Source organism: Urocampus carinirostris, chromosome 5 (genome assembly GCF_059441175.1).
Source record: "Urocampus carinirostris isolate Australia breed hairy pipefish chromosome 5, RoL_Ucar_1.0, whole genome shotgun sequence".
Lineage (NCBI taxonomy): Eukaryota > Metazoa > Chordata > Actinopteri > Syngnathiformes > Syngnathidae > Urocampus > Urocampus carinirostris.
Window position 1 is genome coordinate 23407429 of NC_142353.1, and position 15595 is coordinate 23423023.

At 37.7% G+C, this 15595-nt stretch overlaps 1 protein-coding gene across 1 annotated transcript in view; it reads left to right on the forward strand.

Moving 5' to 3' along the window:
• Positions 1–15595, forward strand: part of top3b (DNA topoisomerase III beta) — a 39202-nt gene that overhangs the window by 20304 nt on the left and 3303 nt on the right. Inside the window, exons 8-16 of the mRNA XM_088336230.1 lie at positions 791–881; positions 1044–1198; positions 3957–4062; positions 5695–5841; positions 5944–6117; positions 10122–10250; positions 10408–10557; positions 11253–11353; positions 13213–13414. Coding sequence (XP_088192356.1) covers positions 791–881; positions 1044–1198; positions 3957–4062; positions 5695–5841; positions 5944–6117; positions 10122–10250; positions 10408–10557; positions 11253–11353; positions 13213–13414 — 1255 coding nt within the window. The remainder of the gene's footprint in view (positions 1–790; positions 882–1043; positions 1199–3956; positions 4063–5694; positions 5842–5943; positions 6118–10121; positions 10251–10407; positions 10558–11252; positions 11354–13212; positions 13415–15595) is intronic.

Below are 15595 nucleotides of genomic sequence, written 5' to 3' on the forward strand. Positions count from 1 at the left end.
GCATGCTGTTCAGATCCTCCTCAAAAGAAAAAAAAACTGCGAGAGAGAAGCTCAACCCGCCTCGACTTAATGACTGACATTTTATGCCCGACCCTGGCCCCGGGCCTAAGATCTTACCCCTAGTCTGAACATAGTAGTTGATAATGCTCTGCAGTTTTCACGAGGTGGTCATATCAGCACAAACTCATTTTCAATTTGTAAATCATGGGTGCCTTCTGTTACAAGTAATGTTGATCATGGCTGCTCATTTTTACATTAAGTAACGTTTTGATGGTTACAATAATTGTATGCTCTAATTATTAATCAGTATTGGCTCTTTATTGGCAATAAACCTATTTAGACTGTAACGATTATTCCATGTAAAGGGACGCTGTCAATTTATCTGTTTAGATTGAGCCAAACTATTGTATACATTTCAGCTTATGTATTTTATGCATTAATATCTTCAGCTCGGTGGCCTTGGGGGTAGGGCGCCCGCCCTGAGACTGGGAGGTTGCTGGTTCAAGCCCCGACTGAGTTGTACCTAACACTTACAACATTGGTACTTATTGCCTCCCTGCTTGGCGCTCGGCATTAATTCCAACCAAATTGGGGGGTTTGGTCACCTAATGACTCCCAACACATCAGTTGGGTTGAGCGAGGGGGCTGGGAATCCCTTCCTCTGTATCAATCTCCCAGAAAGAGTCAGAAATATGAACGTGTTCTTGACTAACCACCTCCCACTAGGGGGATATGGCTCCGGTATATTTTTTTATTTATATGTATTTTAATATCTTCAATTCCAATACAGGTGGAGTCTGTGACTATGAAGGAGAAGAGTAAGCCAAGACCACTGGCTTTAAATACCGTCGAGATGTTAAGGGTGGCAAGCTCTTCCTTAGGTATGTTACGTCATTAGCAGGATATTCTTTTGTTCATAAACCTAGATGCTTAGTTAAACACACCTGCACACTTGCTAACACTAATACAAAACAAGTTTTGGAATAACTATTCGGCTTCTGTTAAGTGTGTCTTCTTTCCGGGTTCTTTCTATGTCTGTTTAGGTATGGGTCCTCAGCATACAATGCAGATTGCCGAACGTTTGTATACACAGGGTTACATCAGCTATCCTCGTACAGAAACTACCCACTATGCAGAAAACTTTGACTTGCATGCAACGCTTAAGCAGCAGAGCAACAGTCGCTTTTGGGGAGAAGAGGTATGAAATCAAGTATGGCAGAGCAGATTCATTGCTTGATACATACAATGACGTTTAGCTATTGAAACTATAAAAACAAGTTCATTTGATCCGTCAGCTTTCTGAAGACTGACCAATTTTGCTGCTTTTCCACAATAATGGTTCCTCATTACGCAGACATTTTAGGATTTTAGATAGGAGTGTTTAGATTGCATGGACTTAAGCTCTGGGAGGGGATGGAACCTTTCAGTTGACCTTTCAGTTGCACCGCCCAACAGGCAACTGCACTCACCCGTGTAAACCACTCACTTAAATTGACTAATATACTGGACTGTCTCAGAAAATTAGAATATTGTGATAAAGTTCTTTATTTTCTGTAATGCAATTAAAAAAAAACAAAAATGTCATACATTCTGGATTCATTACACATCAACTGAACTATTTCAAGCCTTTTATTATTTTAATATTGCTGAATTTGGCTTACAGCTTAAGAAAACTCAAAAATCCTATCTCAAAATATTAGAATATCATAAAAAAGTATACAAGTAGGCTATTCAACTAATCACCTGAATCATCTAATTAACTCGAAACACCTTGCGAGGGTTTCCTGAGCCTTAAAAACACTCAGCTTGGTTCAGTAAACTAAATCACAAGTATGGGGAAGACTGCTGATTCTGACTACTGTCCAGAGGACCATCATTGATACCCTCCATCAGGAGGGTAAGACACAAAAAGAAATTTCTCAAAGAGCAGGCTGTTCACAGAGTGCAGTTTCAAAGCATATCCACAAAAAGTCTGTTAGAAAGGAAAAATGTGGCCGGAAACGCTGCACAACCAAGAGAGATGACCGCAGCCTTAACAAAATTGTGAAGAAGAGCCGCTTCCAGAATTTGAGGGAGCTTCAAAGACAGTGGGCTGAAGCTGGAGTCCAGGTATCAAAAGCCACAGTTCACAGACGTGTCCGGGAAATGGGCTACAATAGCTGTATTCCCATGGTCAAGCCACTTCTGAACTCAAGACAACGGAAGAAGCGTCTGACTTGGGCTATGGAGAAGAAGCACTGGACAGTTGCAGAGTGGTCCAAAGTCCTCTTTTCAGACGAAAGCAAGTTTTGCATTTCATTTGGAAGTCAAGGCGCCAGAGTCTGGAGAAAGGCTGGAGAAGAGCAAAATCCAAGTTGCTTGAAATCCAGTGTGAAGTTCCCACAGTCAGCAATGGTTTGGGGAGCCATGTCAGCTGCTGGTGTTGGTCCACTGTGTTTCATCAAGTCCAGAGTAAATGCAACTGTGTACCAAGAGATTTTAGAGCACTACATGCTTCCATCTGCTGAAAAGCTCTATGGAGATGAGTATTTCATTTTCCAGCATGATCTGGCACCTGCCCACAGTGCCAAAACCACCAGTAACTGGTGCACTGACCATGGCATCACTGTCCTTGATTGGCCTGCTAATTCCCCTGACCTGAACCCCATCGAGAATTTGTGGGGTATAGTTAAGAAGAAGATGAAAGACACCAGACCTACAAATGCAAATGAGCTGAAGGCCGCTATCGAAGCATCCTGGGCATCAATAACACCTCAGCAATGCCACAGGCTGATTGCCTCCATGCCACGCCGGATTTATGCAGTAATCCGTGCAAAAGGATTCCCAACCAAGTACTGAGTGCATCAATGGACATTTTCAAATGTTTGATTTAGTTTTGCTGTTATAAAATTCTTTTTTTTACTTGGTCTGAGGAAGTATTCTAATATTTTGAGATAGGATTTTTGAGTTTTTTTCAGCTGTAAGCCAAAATCAGCAATATTCAAATAATAAAAGGCTTGAAATAGCTCAGTTGATGTGTAATGAATCCAGAATGTATGACATTTTTGTTTTATTAATTGCATTACAGAAAATAAAGAACTTTATCACAATATTCTAATTTTCTGAGACAGTCCAGTATGATAATATTATTTTTGCTGTGAATGGAGCGGTGTAAGTAAAACAATAAGCTTTATCTTGGCCTAGTGGTTTGGGACCACTGATATAGATTAATAATTTAAAAATTCAGAGAATGGAAAAAATCTGCATTGGATTGTTAGAATTATTCTTGTGGAAAAGTTATTGAATGAAATGTTGTCGTCCCATGTGGGAAAGAAGGGTAAAATATTTTTTTGTACTACTTAAAAAGTTTGTCCATTTCAACTGTATTTAATCCATAAGCGTCGCAGCCTAATCAAGCGCAGTATAGCGGCCCAGGTCCAAGTAGGACCTCAGATGGTTCTTTCAAATCTGTGCTCATTTGACAGTTATGCCTTTTTTCCACTTCAATAAATTCACTCGATTCGACTACATTCACTAGATAAACTAACATTGCTGATTCTCTTCCGGGCCATCTTCTTACTCAAATTCAATTTTGCCGCTCCAAACACCCTGTTCTGTATCCATAAATACAGCCGCCAAATAAACACAGATTTGATAAGAAAATTTAATCTAGTCTTATTCGCATGAACTTATTCAAACAGAGCCCTTTGGGCTTTTCATCCCTACAGTGCTAGGGATTTTTAGTGCTGTTTCTATTTGTCTAGGCCCACAAAATGTTCTTATTTTATTGAAGAATTCTTTTTTACACCCTCGTAATCAAAAGTAGATTTTTTTAAGTAACCAGCAAGTAAAATCCCTCACCTTTTGAAATCTTTCCTATATGTATATAAATTTATTTTATATGTAATGGCACATACCATAAAATTATTACCTATTATTTTATGCATAATTATGCAAGATGGTATATTTTTCACTAGGTAAAAAATCTTCTATCAAATGGAATTAACCATCCCAAAAAAGGAGTGGATGTTGGCGATCATCCACCTATTACTCCCATGCGTGCTGCCTCAGAAGAAGAATTAGGTGAGTGTTTGAGCTACTAAATATTTGATAAAAAATATATTTGGGATTCCAATTCTTAGACACCATCCAAACACAGTAGAACCAGGGTTTCATTACATTATAGAATAAATAGGCCAATTGTGATTATGCCCTAAAAATACTACTCAAACAGAGCCACCTCACATGCTTATGTTCTAGAATATCTCGAACAATAACACAATACTGTGACATTACTTATAATGCATAATCATTGTTTAGTCCTGTAACTCGGCCTAATGTTTGAGTAGACCTCGTCCAGTTCGTCATCTCCTCTAGTGGCATATTTTACATGCTGGTGGAATTTGTTGAGTACTGCTTTAAGACCAACGTGATAGAAGTCCCCTGCTACAATGTACACAGCATCTTGATATCTGCTTTCGTTAAAACTAATATGAATAATGCATCCGTTGTATAAATCTAACGCTTTAATATTTTGAGGGATTGATGAACAGTACTCAAGCCACACTTGAAAATCAATTAACTGGCAAATCTCCTTAATGCTGAGTGTTCAGGTCCTTTATTTAGAGTTTTTGGTCTTAGAGGTTGGTAGATCGAACCCCTAAACTCTGGTGTCGGGGCTTAAAATGCCAATCATTAAGTCAGAATGTTTGGGCTTCTCTTGCTCTCGCCATTTGTTTTCCTTCTTTGTGGAGGATCTACATTGTATGCTCTTATTTTTTCTTAAGTAATTATTTGGATGAAGAAATTGTTTACCAAACTATCAGTCTAACTCAAAATCACTAAAATCTAAAGAAATGTTCCCCCTCATGTGTTGGTATAAAAGACGCGCGACTTTCCCTCATCCACTTCCCTCACATCCGACGTGATCTTTGCTTCTTGCCAATAGCTTACAAGCTTTACCAACTTTCTTTCTGCTTTTTGGCCAAATCTTTGGCTATTTGCAGCTTGTAATCTGCAGAATTTGATATTCTTTTTGGTGCCATTTTATTCAGTTTCACTTTCGTCACCGAGATGCGCACCTTGGCGCCAAACCATTCATTTAGGCGCTGCGCTTACAGTGCACACTTGATTTGAGGGACTCAGCCCAGGTAAACCCCAAGCTGCGTAGTTCAAGTGAAACGCACAGTTTGGCGCTGAAGTACGCATGGCCAGAGTAAAGCTTCATGTTTAGTTTGGCGGCAAAAGCTCTGGTTTATTTCAAGCCTGTTTATGAAATCAAGTTAATCCATCATGTTCGGGTTATATACCCGCGACTTGGGTCGGTTCGGGCTGAATTTTTTTAGGCCTGATCTTACCTCTTTAGAGAATAAATGACAAAATTAGTTTTATAATTTATGCCTGTTAAAATGTTCTGAGAAAATCGGCAATGATATAGTTAAAATGAGCAAAAAAAACTATAATAATGTATGGTGTAAAATGTTTTTCTATGTTTCTATGTTTTCAGGTTTCCAATGTTTGTAGTATAGCACATATTCTGCAATAAAGCTTATTTACAGGATATTCCCCAAAAATTTATACCCACTTTAAATAGCCTTTTTTTCTCTTTAGGATTTGGCTATTTGATGTAAAAGTGTGTCTACATTTTTTGTGTCACCCTCAATGTGGGTGGTATTTCCTATTGTTCATTAATTATGTTCTTTTTTGTCTTCAAAGGGAGTGATGGCTGGCGTCTTTATGAATATATCACAAGACATTTTATTGCCACAGTTAGTCAGGATTGCAAGTATCTACTCACAACCATTGTTTTCAACATTGGAACCGAAACGTTCACATGTAGTGGAAAAACACTTATTTCTCCAGGTAAATATTTAACCACGAAGATTTTTTTCCCCAATGCGTGCAGAACTTAACATTACGTTTCCTTCGTTTAAAAAGAAAACTAATGTTACTTTTTTTTCCAAGGGTACACAGCTTTGATGCCTTGGCAGGGCATCCCTCTCGAAGAGGCTTTGCCTATCTGTGAAAGTGGAGATAATTTTACAGTGGATGAGATTAAGCTGATGGAAAAGCAAACTTGTCCTCCGGACTATTTGACTGAGGCCGAACTCATCACTCTCATGGAGAAACACGGCATCGGTAATATTCAGAACTATACTGCTATAATGTAAATGTAATGGATTTTTTCATTTCAGCTCTTCAGACTTTAAGTAACATAGCATTTGTTCAATTTTTCTAATAAATATAACTTACACCAACTATATAACAAAAGCCATGTAATGTTGCCTGAGAAGTGTGCTCCCTAATACTCTGTTGCAGGGTAAAAAAAATTAACAATCACACGATCTGACTAGATTGGTTTACATCTTTTTTTAATGCCACCTATGTATAATCTATGGTTTTGAGATTATTTAACTCCACAGTCATCCTGTTTGTATTATAAATGCCACAATAATTGCAAAACATTATTGTGAGTGCACGTATGCACCTCCGCATAAAACTAACGCAGCTGTTTTAATTTTCAATGCTACCCTATGCAAGCTTTTTATATCTTTCCGATGACAATGCGGGCAGTATCTGGTATTTTCCATCGCCATTGAAGCTATTGCTAAAAGTCAATCCTCTCCTGTCGTATTTCTGGCATGGGTTTTTATTTTGATTTAGGGCTAAAAATGTCTGTTCAACAGAAGGAGTTGACTCAGGGACCTTTTTCTTCACCTTTCCATGGTGAGACATCTGATACCGCCCCCTACCAAGTCATAATTGTTTCCTCTGGGTAGATTTCTGACCCGGGCAAAAAGTAATCGCTGAAATGTGATCGGTTAGATGCTTGAATATTAAAGCACATATCTGTAATCAGCACAACCTTTGGAAAAGCAATGAAACGAAGAATAAGTATTCATGGACAAAATATAAACAGCACAAATTTCAAATATTTTAGGCCAATTGAGAAGGCAGTGCAGGCCCTGATGGCTCACAACTATATATATTATATATCAGTAACCAATATGCGAATGTTATGCTTGTTAACTTTACCATTTATGTAGATAAACGCCTCATCGCTAAAAAACAAGCTGGTCGTCAAAGCTGTAATCTTCCATCCTTGTTGCGTTGCAAAGTACTTGCAATGCAATGGTTTATCAGTGGCCTTCAACTGTTGGACTAATAGATCCGACAGATAGCGTTAAGCCACGCCCACCATAGTTACTGTATCCATGTATTACTTGAAGAGCAAATAGGGCGGCCAAAACAACAGCGAGCGACCCTTTCCTGATAGCATAGCTGTATAATTTATTCCTTATTATGCAAACTTATGTCAAAAGACAGTAGAAAAGGGTCTCACTTATTATATACAGATTTAGATATATGGCGTCAAGGTGTCACAAATACAATAATAACCTTGTAAGAGTGGATGTAAAATGTTGATCTATGAGGAAGTTAGAAGCCCCGTACCGACTACACAAAGAGATGGTTTCAGATTATTGAGAGATAATGGTATATAACGGATATAATAATTTACAAGTTTCACTTTAATTACAAAACACCACCTTCGCTTGTATTTGTTTTTGTCATATGCTAATGACGGTGCTTCCCATTTCAGATTTGGCTATTTGATGTAAAAGTGTGTCTACATTTTTGTGTCACCCTCAGATAACAAATAACTTCGTTTCGGTTCTCATCGATCCTTTGCACGTTGAGTTGATTGTGAAGCCCCTGGCATGCCATGCTTGTCTGTGATACAAAAGAGGCCAGGCTGTCGTCCGCCTCGTGTTCTGATTGGCTGAAAACGACCGGTGTCGGATATAGTAACTTGGAATGCATCATGTGCAGTCGTCTTCCTAAGACACGTCAAACAATTGTTGTACGACACTGATGTTCCCCTCACCGATTCATCGAGGTTTTGCTGGAAATCAGTACGAATTTTTTTAATCACATCTGCTGAAGTGTTCCGTTCTTTGAGTTGGGCATAACCACCCATCCATTATAAATTTACCATGCCATCTCACTATGGACTTCCTCTCTGGCAGCTCCTTTCTATGTTTTTTGCAAAAAGCATGTTGAACAACTGTCCATGATTCAGGTTTTGCAAATTCAAGCACACAAAACACCTTTTGAAATGAAATGAAATGATCTGCATTTATATAGCGCTTTTCAAGTCAATGACTTCCCAAAGCGCTTTACAGTGTGCTTCACATTTCCCAATAGCGGCCGTGATCTGTGCAGCCATGTAAGGCGCTAACCTGCTTATTGGGGGTAATTGGGGGTTCAATGTCTTACCCAAGGACACTTCGACATGTAACACGGACAAGCCGGGATTCGAACTGGGATCCCTTAATCCTAAAACGATCGCTCTACCTCCTGAGCTACTGCCGCCCCCTAGTTGACTGAATTCCATCAATGGGTTTGAAAATACATTTAAAAAATCAATAGCTTTGCATAAGCGTAATGTAATTAGCTTTTAAATGGCAAAACCTTTATCTTACTACCATTCATAGTTCAGAAGGTATGGCGACTTCAAATGTGCCCAAAACTTCAAACACCCTACTTGGAATAACATCATGGTCTTGTCTCTGTCTCTTTCTCTCCGTAATGTGCATCAAGCATTGGAGAGCTTGCATAGTCACATTCGCCCAGCCGGTGAGCATAGTTTAGGACGTGTACATTGCTGTTGTAATTTTACGGACATAAGTGAATACAGTATGTTATGTTTGTATATGTTTTCCCTTCTTCCTTTTCTTTGTGTGATTTTGCTTGAAGGCCAATTTAGATTGACAGCTCTGAGTGTGCTCATTGAGATTTAGATTGAGAACCCTCTGCTGCAGAGACTGTTGGCAAACAAGTGTCTTAATTGTGACTCAGAGTTACTTTTCTGACTAATACATCTGTATCATGATGTCCAAATATGTAGTGTATGTTTTTTTTTTGTTTTTTGTTTTTTTTCCCATTGCCGTCATTGGCATAAATCAATAAAGATTAGATTTCTATGTCTATGGAAGAATTGACAATGCAAGGTTTTATTGATTACATTAATCTCTAGTTTCTCCAACATTACTTTTTGGAGACACGTTATCTAGAGCTGTATAATTTTATTGTAGTTATAAACAAAAAATCTTGTTTCTGTGTGTTTTCTATTTTATTTTATTTTTTTCAATATAGAATGTAGTAAAAAAAATTAAAAGTTTATGGTTTTCGTCTCTAGAAGCAAAATTGTATCGGTTGTCAGTGTCTGAATAAAAAAAAAAAACACACTTAACGTGCACAGGTTCTCACTAGGACTTGTCGAGCTCTTGTCTTGTTTTTTGGTTGTATTACATCCGATCTTTCCTGGTTTTACTCAAAGAAATTACATGGGAAAATTTGTCACAGGTTTTAACGAGCAAAAATGGGTGAAAGATGAATGACAAAAATATAATGTAATTGTAAGTAAACTTATTGTGATACATTCGGAAAAATGAATAACAAATGACTATGAGAATGATTTAAGACATGATACGAGTTGAAATAATTGATGAAAGAAGCGTCCAAAGTTTTTACGGGGACGAGTCCCTGTAAGCCTTTGGATTCAACCTGTCATCCCTTTTTTCTTTTTGAGTGATTCTTTAAATTTGCGATGTGATGTATGTTGCAACAAACCTAAAAAGAAAAAATAAACCAAAAAAATGGAAATTGGAAAACTCCTCACAGGGAGGCTGGAATTGAGCCTGGTATCATAAGACTATATGGCTAACTAGTCATCCACTGTGCTGCATGAGTCAGATCTTCACTGGCAACTCAATTAGGTGATCACCTGGCAATTAGTAGAGAAAAGGAGTCTCATGGGCATGATTAACAGCCTGCAAGCCACATGAACACCTAAGACGAGCTTACATTAGGCAGGTGTACCAACATGAGCGCATCAGCCAAATCCACTTGTCATTTGAAAAGTACAATTACATTACCCCAATATAAATGCTTCTATTACTGTCTAGTAAAGTTCATGTCATCAGTGACTTTCAAATCTAGACTCTGGATCATATAATTTTCTTTTATTGTTGTTAGGATAACTTACTTAGTATATCCATTATTTTATCTTGCATTTTGCCCTTCTGTTCACTGATTTGCTAGTGAAAATTATGCTCAACTTCATGATTTGCCTCCTACAGGTACTGATGCGAGCATCCCAGTCCATATCAACAACATCTGTCAGAGGAACTATGTGACAGTAGAGAATGGACGCAAGTTGAAGCCTACCAACCTGGGCATTGTTCTAGTGCATGGCTACTACAAGATAGGTACCCGGCCTATGATTATGTAAATGTTATTTTTGTACTTGATCACTTGTCTTATCTTGTGGACTGTGCATTAGATTTTGTACGATTAAATGATGTATTTTTTGAGGTACAAAACTAAAAATAACATTCTCCTCCTGTTTATGTCTCTCATTTTTAGATGCAGAGTTAGTTCTACCAACCATTCGCAGTGCTGTGGAAAAGCAACTCAATCTAATTGCACTTGGGAAGGCTCACTTCCAGCAAGTACTCGAACATGCATTGGATATTTTCAAGCGGAAGTTTCACTATTTCGTGGATTCCATTTGTGGTAAATTTCCCGCAAGACTGTGGGATGACACACACTCAATGTTCAAAAGCTTATCAACATATGAGTTGCACCCAAAAGTATCAGCTTTTCTTCCGAAAGCGCAGCACACCCTTTGAATATTGATCATATTAAAGTTTAGAATGAAAATGCAAATTTCTATAGGTACTCTATCTACTCCCACAGACAATGTCCAATTTACCTGTGTTGGAAAAAATCCACACAGTCCTAATGATGAGCTTTTATTTTACTGTACATAGTTAAGTCTCTTGTACAACACAACTGAATATTCAGAAACCTATATATTTTCAATGGTAGTGATTTGCAAGGTTTCAATATTGTGAAAAATCCAAAACTAATAAATATAGTTAATATTCTCTGATATTGCACAGTTGGGATAAAGTGTATTGTCTGGTTACCCAGCTGTCATAGGTTTATATATCACTTAAAACTGTTCATGAGATCCGTTGCACCTTTTGCTCATCAACCTAATCTGCACACATAATTCGTAATAACTACTAAAAAGGCATTACAAATCAGTTATTTGACTAAATGGATTACAAAAATACAATGTTACACCTTAGCTTTTGTAAAAGTCTATAGAAATATCGATACAGTTAGCCTGTGCACATTACACGACATCATCTATGCTTTAAGACTAATTGCTTTTTGGGATTTTCCGCCGTACTATTTTGCAGGTATGGACGAGTTAATGGAAGTTTCCTTTTCACCAATTGCTGATGCAGGAAAGCCAATGTCACGCTGCGGAAAGTGCCGTCGATTCATGAAATTTATTATGGTGAGTGAGTGTAGGGGTTTTTTAATTTTCCATACAGGCGTGAAATTATTTTAAGTCATTAAAATATGTTTTTTTTTTACTAGTTAATTGAATTATTTGCAATTGCACAACTGAAAGTATTGAAAAAAAAATCCAATCGTGTCCCTGACCAGTTCGATGATTTAAATGTGGGCTTTTTTTATCTGAATTTAAAGTACTTTTCTTCGTCATTGACAGACTCTGACGTATCCAGAATGAATAGTCATTTCCATTCATTGTCAAGTACTTTAAAAGCTGAATTAAAAACGTATGTTGAATAAAGACAGGAAATGAGTCACATTTATTTACATATTTTAAGCTCTCATAACATGAAAGAATTTTTGCTTTTACAGAATGAATATGCTGCCAAAGATTAAAGTTGATAATATTCTTTCAAAATTAAATTTAAAAAAGTGATATAACATATGGTCACTGCCAACACAAATCTATTTATATAAATTGTCATATATTCTGGATTCATTACAAATCCTCTAAATCTTTGCAAGCCTTTTATTATTTTAGTATTGAATGAACATTAACATCAGATAAAAACGTATAGGTTGGGCCTACTTTCACACATTTCCTGCCCTCTAGCAGCGTAAAGGAGCATTTGATTTGGATTTGTTAAAAAAAAAAAATCATTACTTTCGATACAAATTAGTTAAAGATTTGCTTTTTTTGACATACTCAGAAACTTGGGGTGGGCCGGATTAAATTTATCCACCGGGCTTGTTTCAGCCTGCCTGTTGTATGTTTGAAATAGTCAAGTCAAGTCATGTTTATTTATATAGCCTATTATCACAAGGAGTCTCAAAGTGCTGCACAGACCACAGATTATTGCAAACTATTATGACACCATCCCTTGATTTAAAACCTACATGAGGGCAAGGAAAAACTCAAAACCTCAACATGAGGTAAATGATGAATCCTTGAGATAGGACCGCACATGAGGTAATCCCCCTTCCAGGATGACCAGGCTGCAACAGATGTATTATATTGTCAACGTAAGATATAGGTCAATCATAAGCTATAGTAAAGAAGTGTGTTTTAAGCCTAGATTTAAACAGTTCTACTGAGGTTGCAGATCAAATGTCAGTGGGCAGTACATTCCACAGCAGCAGGGCCTGAATGGAGAATGCTCTTGAACCTGTGATCTCTTCTTGGCTCTTGGGATCACTAGTAGACCACCATTTTCAGAGCGAAGGCTCCGGACCGGAACATAGGGGGAAATTAAATCAGAAATATATGAGGGAGCAAGTCCATGCATGATTTTGTATAGTACCAACTAAATGCAATGTCTTAATACATTGATCGCCAAACTTTTTAAAGCCAAGAGAAACTTTTCTGTCACTTATTAGCGCAATGGGCTACCAATTTGAGAAGCATTTCTAAAATAATGTTGTTACTACTATTTTACCATGTCATTACTATGTCATAATTTTTAGAGGTTACTATACACTTAGCTACCCACTAAACATCATCCAGCACCAGGTTAGAGACCCCTATCTCAATATAATTATCAGTCATCCCTATAACCAGTTTTTAATAATATCTTTCTCGCTAATACCACTTGTGTCTATTATTTATCTTTGTGTGTGCATGTGTTGATTGTGACTGCAGCGTTTTATAAAATGTGTATCAACTGGGAGGTTGACCTATTCTCAGTTATTTGTTAAAAAAGGAGAACATGTAGCAGTTGGGTTCTTGTCACATCTCGATTAAATTTGTATATGTGTTTAGCAAGAACCCACCCACACTCATATTGTATAGCTTAAAACATATTTCAAATGTTGAATGCGATAAAATGCAGTAATATTTCCAGAACTCTAATCTGTTCTTAGGCCAAACCAAGTCGACTCCACTGCTCCCATTGTGACGAAACATATAGTCTCCCCCAGAACGGAGCCATCAAGCTTTACAAGGAGCTTCGCTGTCCGCTGGATGACTTTGAGCTCGTGCTGTGGACTTCTGGCACACGAGGGAAATGTTACCCCCTGTGTCCCTACTGCTTCAACAACCCCCCTTTTAGAGACATGAAAAAAAGTAGGATGTTATTTTGCTTTACAAACACCTATCCCGCTACACAACAGTAAATCAACAGTTTTTGATCGTTTTTGTTGATTTTGAGCCATGTATCAAGTTTATCTGAGCAAATACCGACTACAAGTCGCTACTCTTTTGTTACATTTCAAACACTGCGGCTTTAAATACGGTGCGACCATTTCTCTTTTTTTCGTGTCGGCACCGAAGACATTTTTCCCCCAACGCATGTGCTCTCAATACCAAACTCCGTGGTGACGTCTGGAAACATTCATGACCCCCTTCGAGAGAAATTAGTCCATGTTTTTGCTAACATTATTCAAATAATTTATAACCGGAGCAAACCAGGTTTGACAGTATTTTATTCAAGTTTTTACAACATTCTCATGATTTTTTTTTTTTTTTTTAATCTCGCAAATCAAGTTCTTAATTTTTACATCTGAATTGAACGGCACTGGAAGTTATTTATCAAAATCGCTACACTTGCGTTTCATTTGCATCAATGTCAGGTCAGTGTAGTTTTCTTTTAATCCTTGAGGAGCTATAACAATACTATTGGGTACCACAAAAAGATAACTCACATGCTCCTGTTGCAATCTGGCACTATTCTCAGTATGATAGCCCTCGCATAGTCGCCTGGAAATATAGGGCTCTTATTTTACGCGACCCAGCCCTAATTCGCATTTTCTTTCAGCGTTGTAGTAAATATGTGCTCCTCTTTATAATCGCCATTTTGAGGGGTCACATGGCGAAAATATGTGACGTAAAGAACTCGTAGAATAACTGAAAATGATGCAGTTGAAAACTACATCAGGGGTGTGGGGGCACAGCGCCATTGGTGTTCTGCAGCCAAAAGCATCATTGCATAAACAGGCAATGTATAAATAAAACGTTGAAAAACAGTTACTGGTACTACACTGCTAAAAGCATTTGGTAAGAGAAATACTATTGATTGGAAGGATAAAATTTGATTGTTCATTATTTCATGTATTTGTCGCAGCTGATTTCGGGCTGCAGGCAGTAGACTATTGGGACTGCCTTCCTGTAAATCGCAGCTTCTTCCATCAATTTGAACTAATTTTGTGTGTTTTGTACCTATCTAGTCCGATGTATTTGTTTCTTTCAAACAAATAGGATTGACAATGCGTTAACGTTTAAAAGGAGAACGCCAAGCTCTGATATTCATATCATATTTTGACATGTAGACACATTTTGCATATCCTACTGATTTTAAAAAGGAAAAAGGACATGATGGTTATTTTTATTTCCCAACAGTTGACAAATTCCCCTTGAGTTTTGTAATTGTACGCTAACAATCTGAAGTTTGGGTTCGCTCAGACAATGTTTTGTTTTCCATTGAAGAATCACACTTTTATTTATACAGAGTTGTCCATTGTCTGTGTTATTTTGTCCATATTAATCTTTCTTTTGTTGGCCGGTCTTAGATATTGCTTTTTCTTTGCCTCTCTGCCTTGAAGGCCAGCATCTCGAAGTTGCCTCTTCACTGGTTATTTTGACACTGGGGGTACTATTTAACGGAGCTACTAGTTGAGGACCTGTAAAGCGTCTATTTCTCAAACTAGATACTCCAGACATGGGACCAAGTCACACATGTGCAAGTCTCAAGTAAGTCTCAAGTCTTCACCTTCAAGTCCCAAGTAAGTCCCAAGTATTTTTTTCTTGGGCAAGTCAAGTCACAAGTCAAGTCCCGAGTCTTAGATTGCCAAGTCCAAGTCAAGTCACAAGTCATAAAAACAGCGACTCGAGTCGACTCGAGTCCAAGTCACTAAGTCTCAAGTCCCCATGTCTGAGATACTCTAATGTACACTACCGCTCAAAGGTTTGAGGTCGCTTAGAAATTTGAGTTTTGCTGGAAAAGTACTGTTTTTTTCTATGAGAAAGATAAATACAACCCATAAATGACTATTGTAGCTAAATATTTCAATATCTACATAAGTGTATAGATTACCATTTCAGACAACCAGTACTTCAGTGTTGTGTTAGCACATTGTGTTTGCTAATTGCATTAGAAAGCTAATAGATGATTGAAAAATACCCTTGTGCGATTATTTTAACACGAGTCAAGTCATGTTTATTTGTATATAGTCCTTAATCACAAGTCTCAAATGGCTGCACAGATCACAGACTATTGCAAACTACAGACTATCATTACACCATCTGATC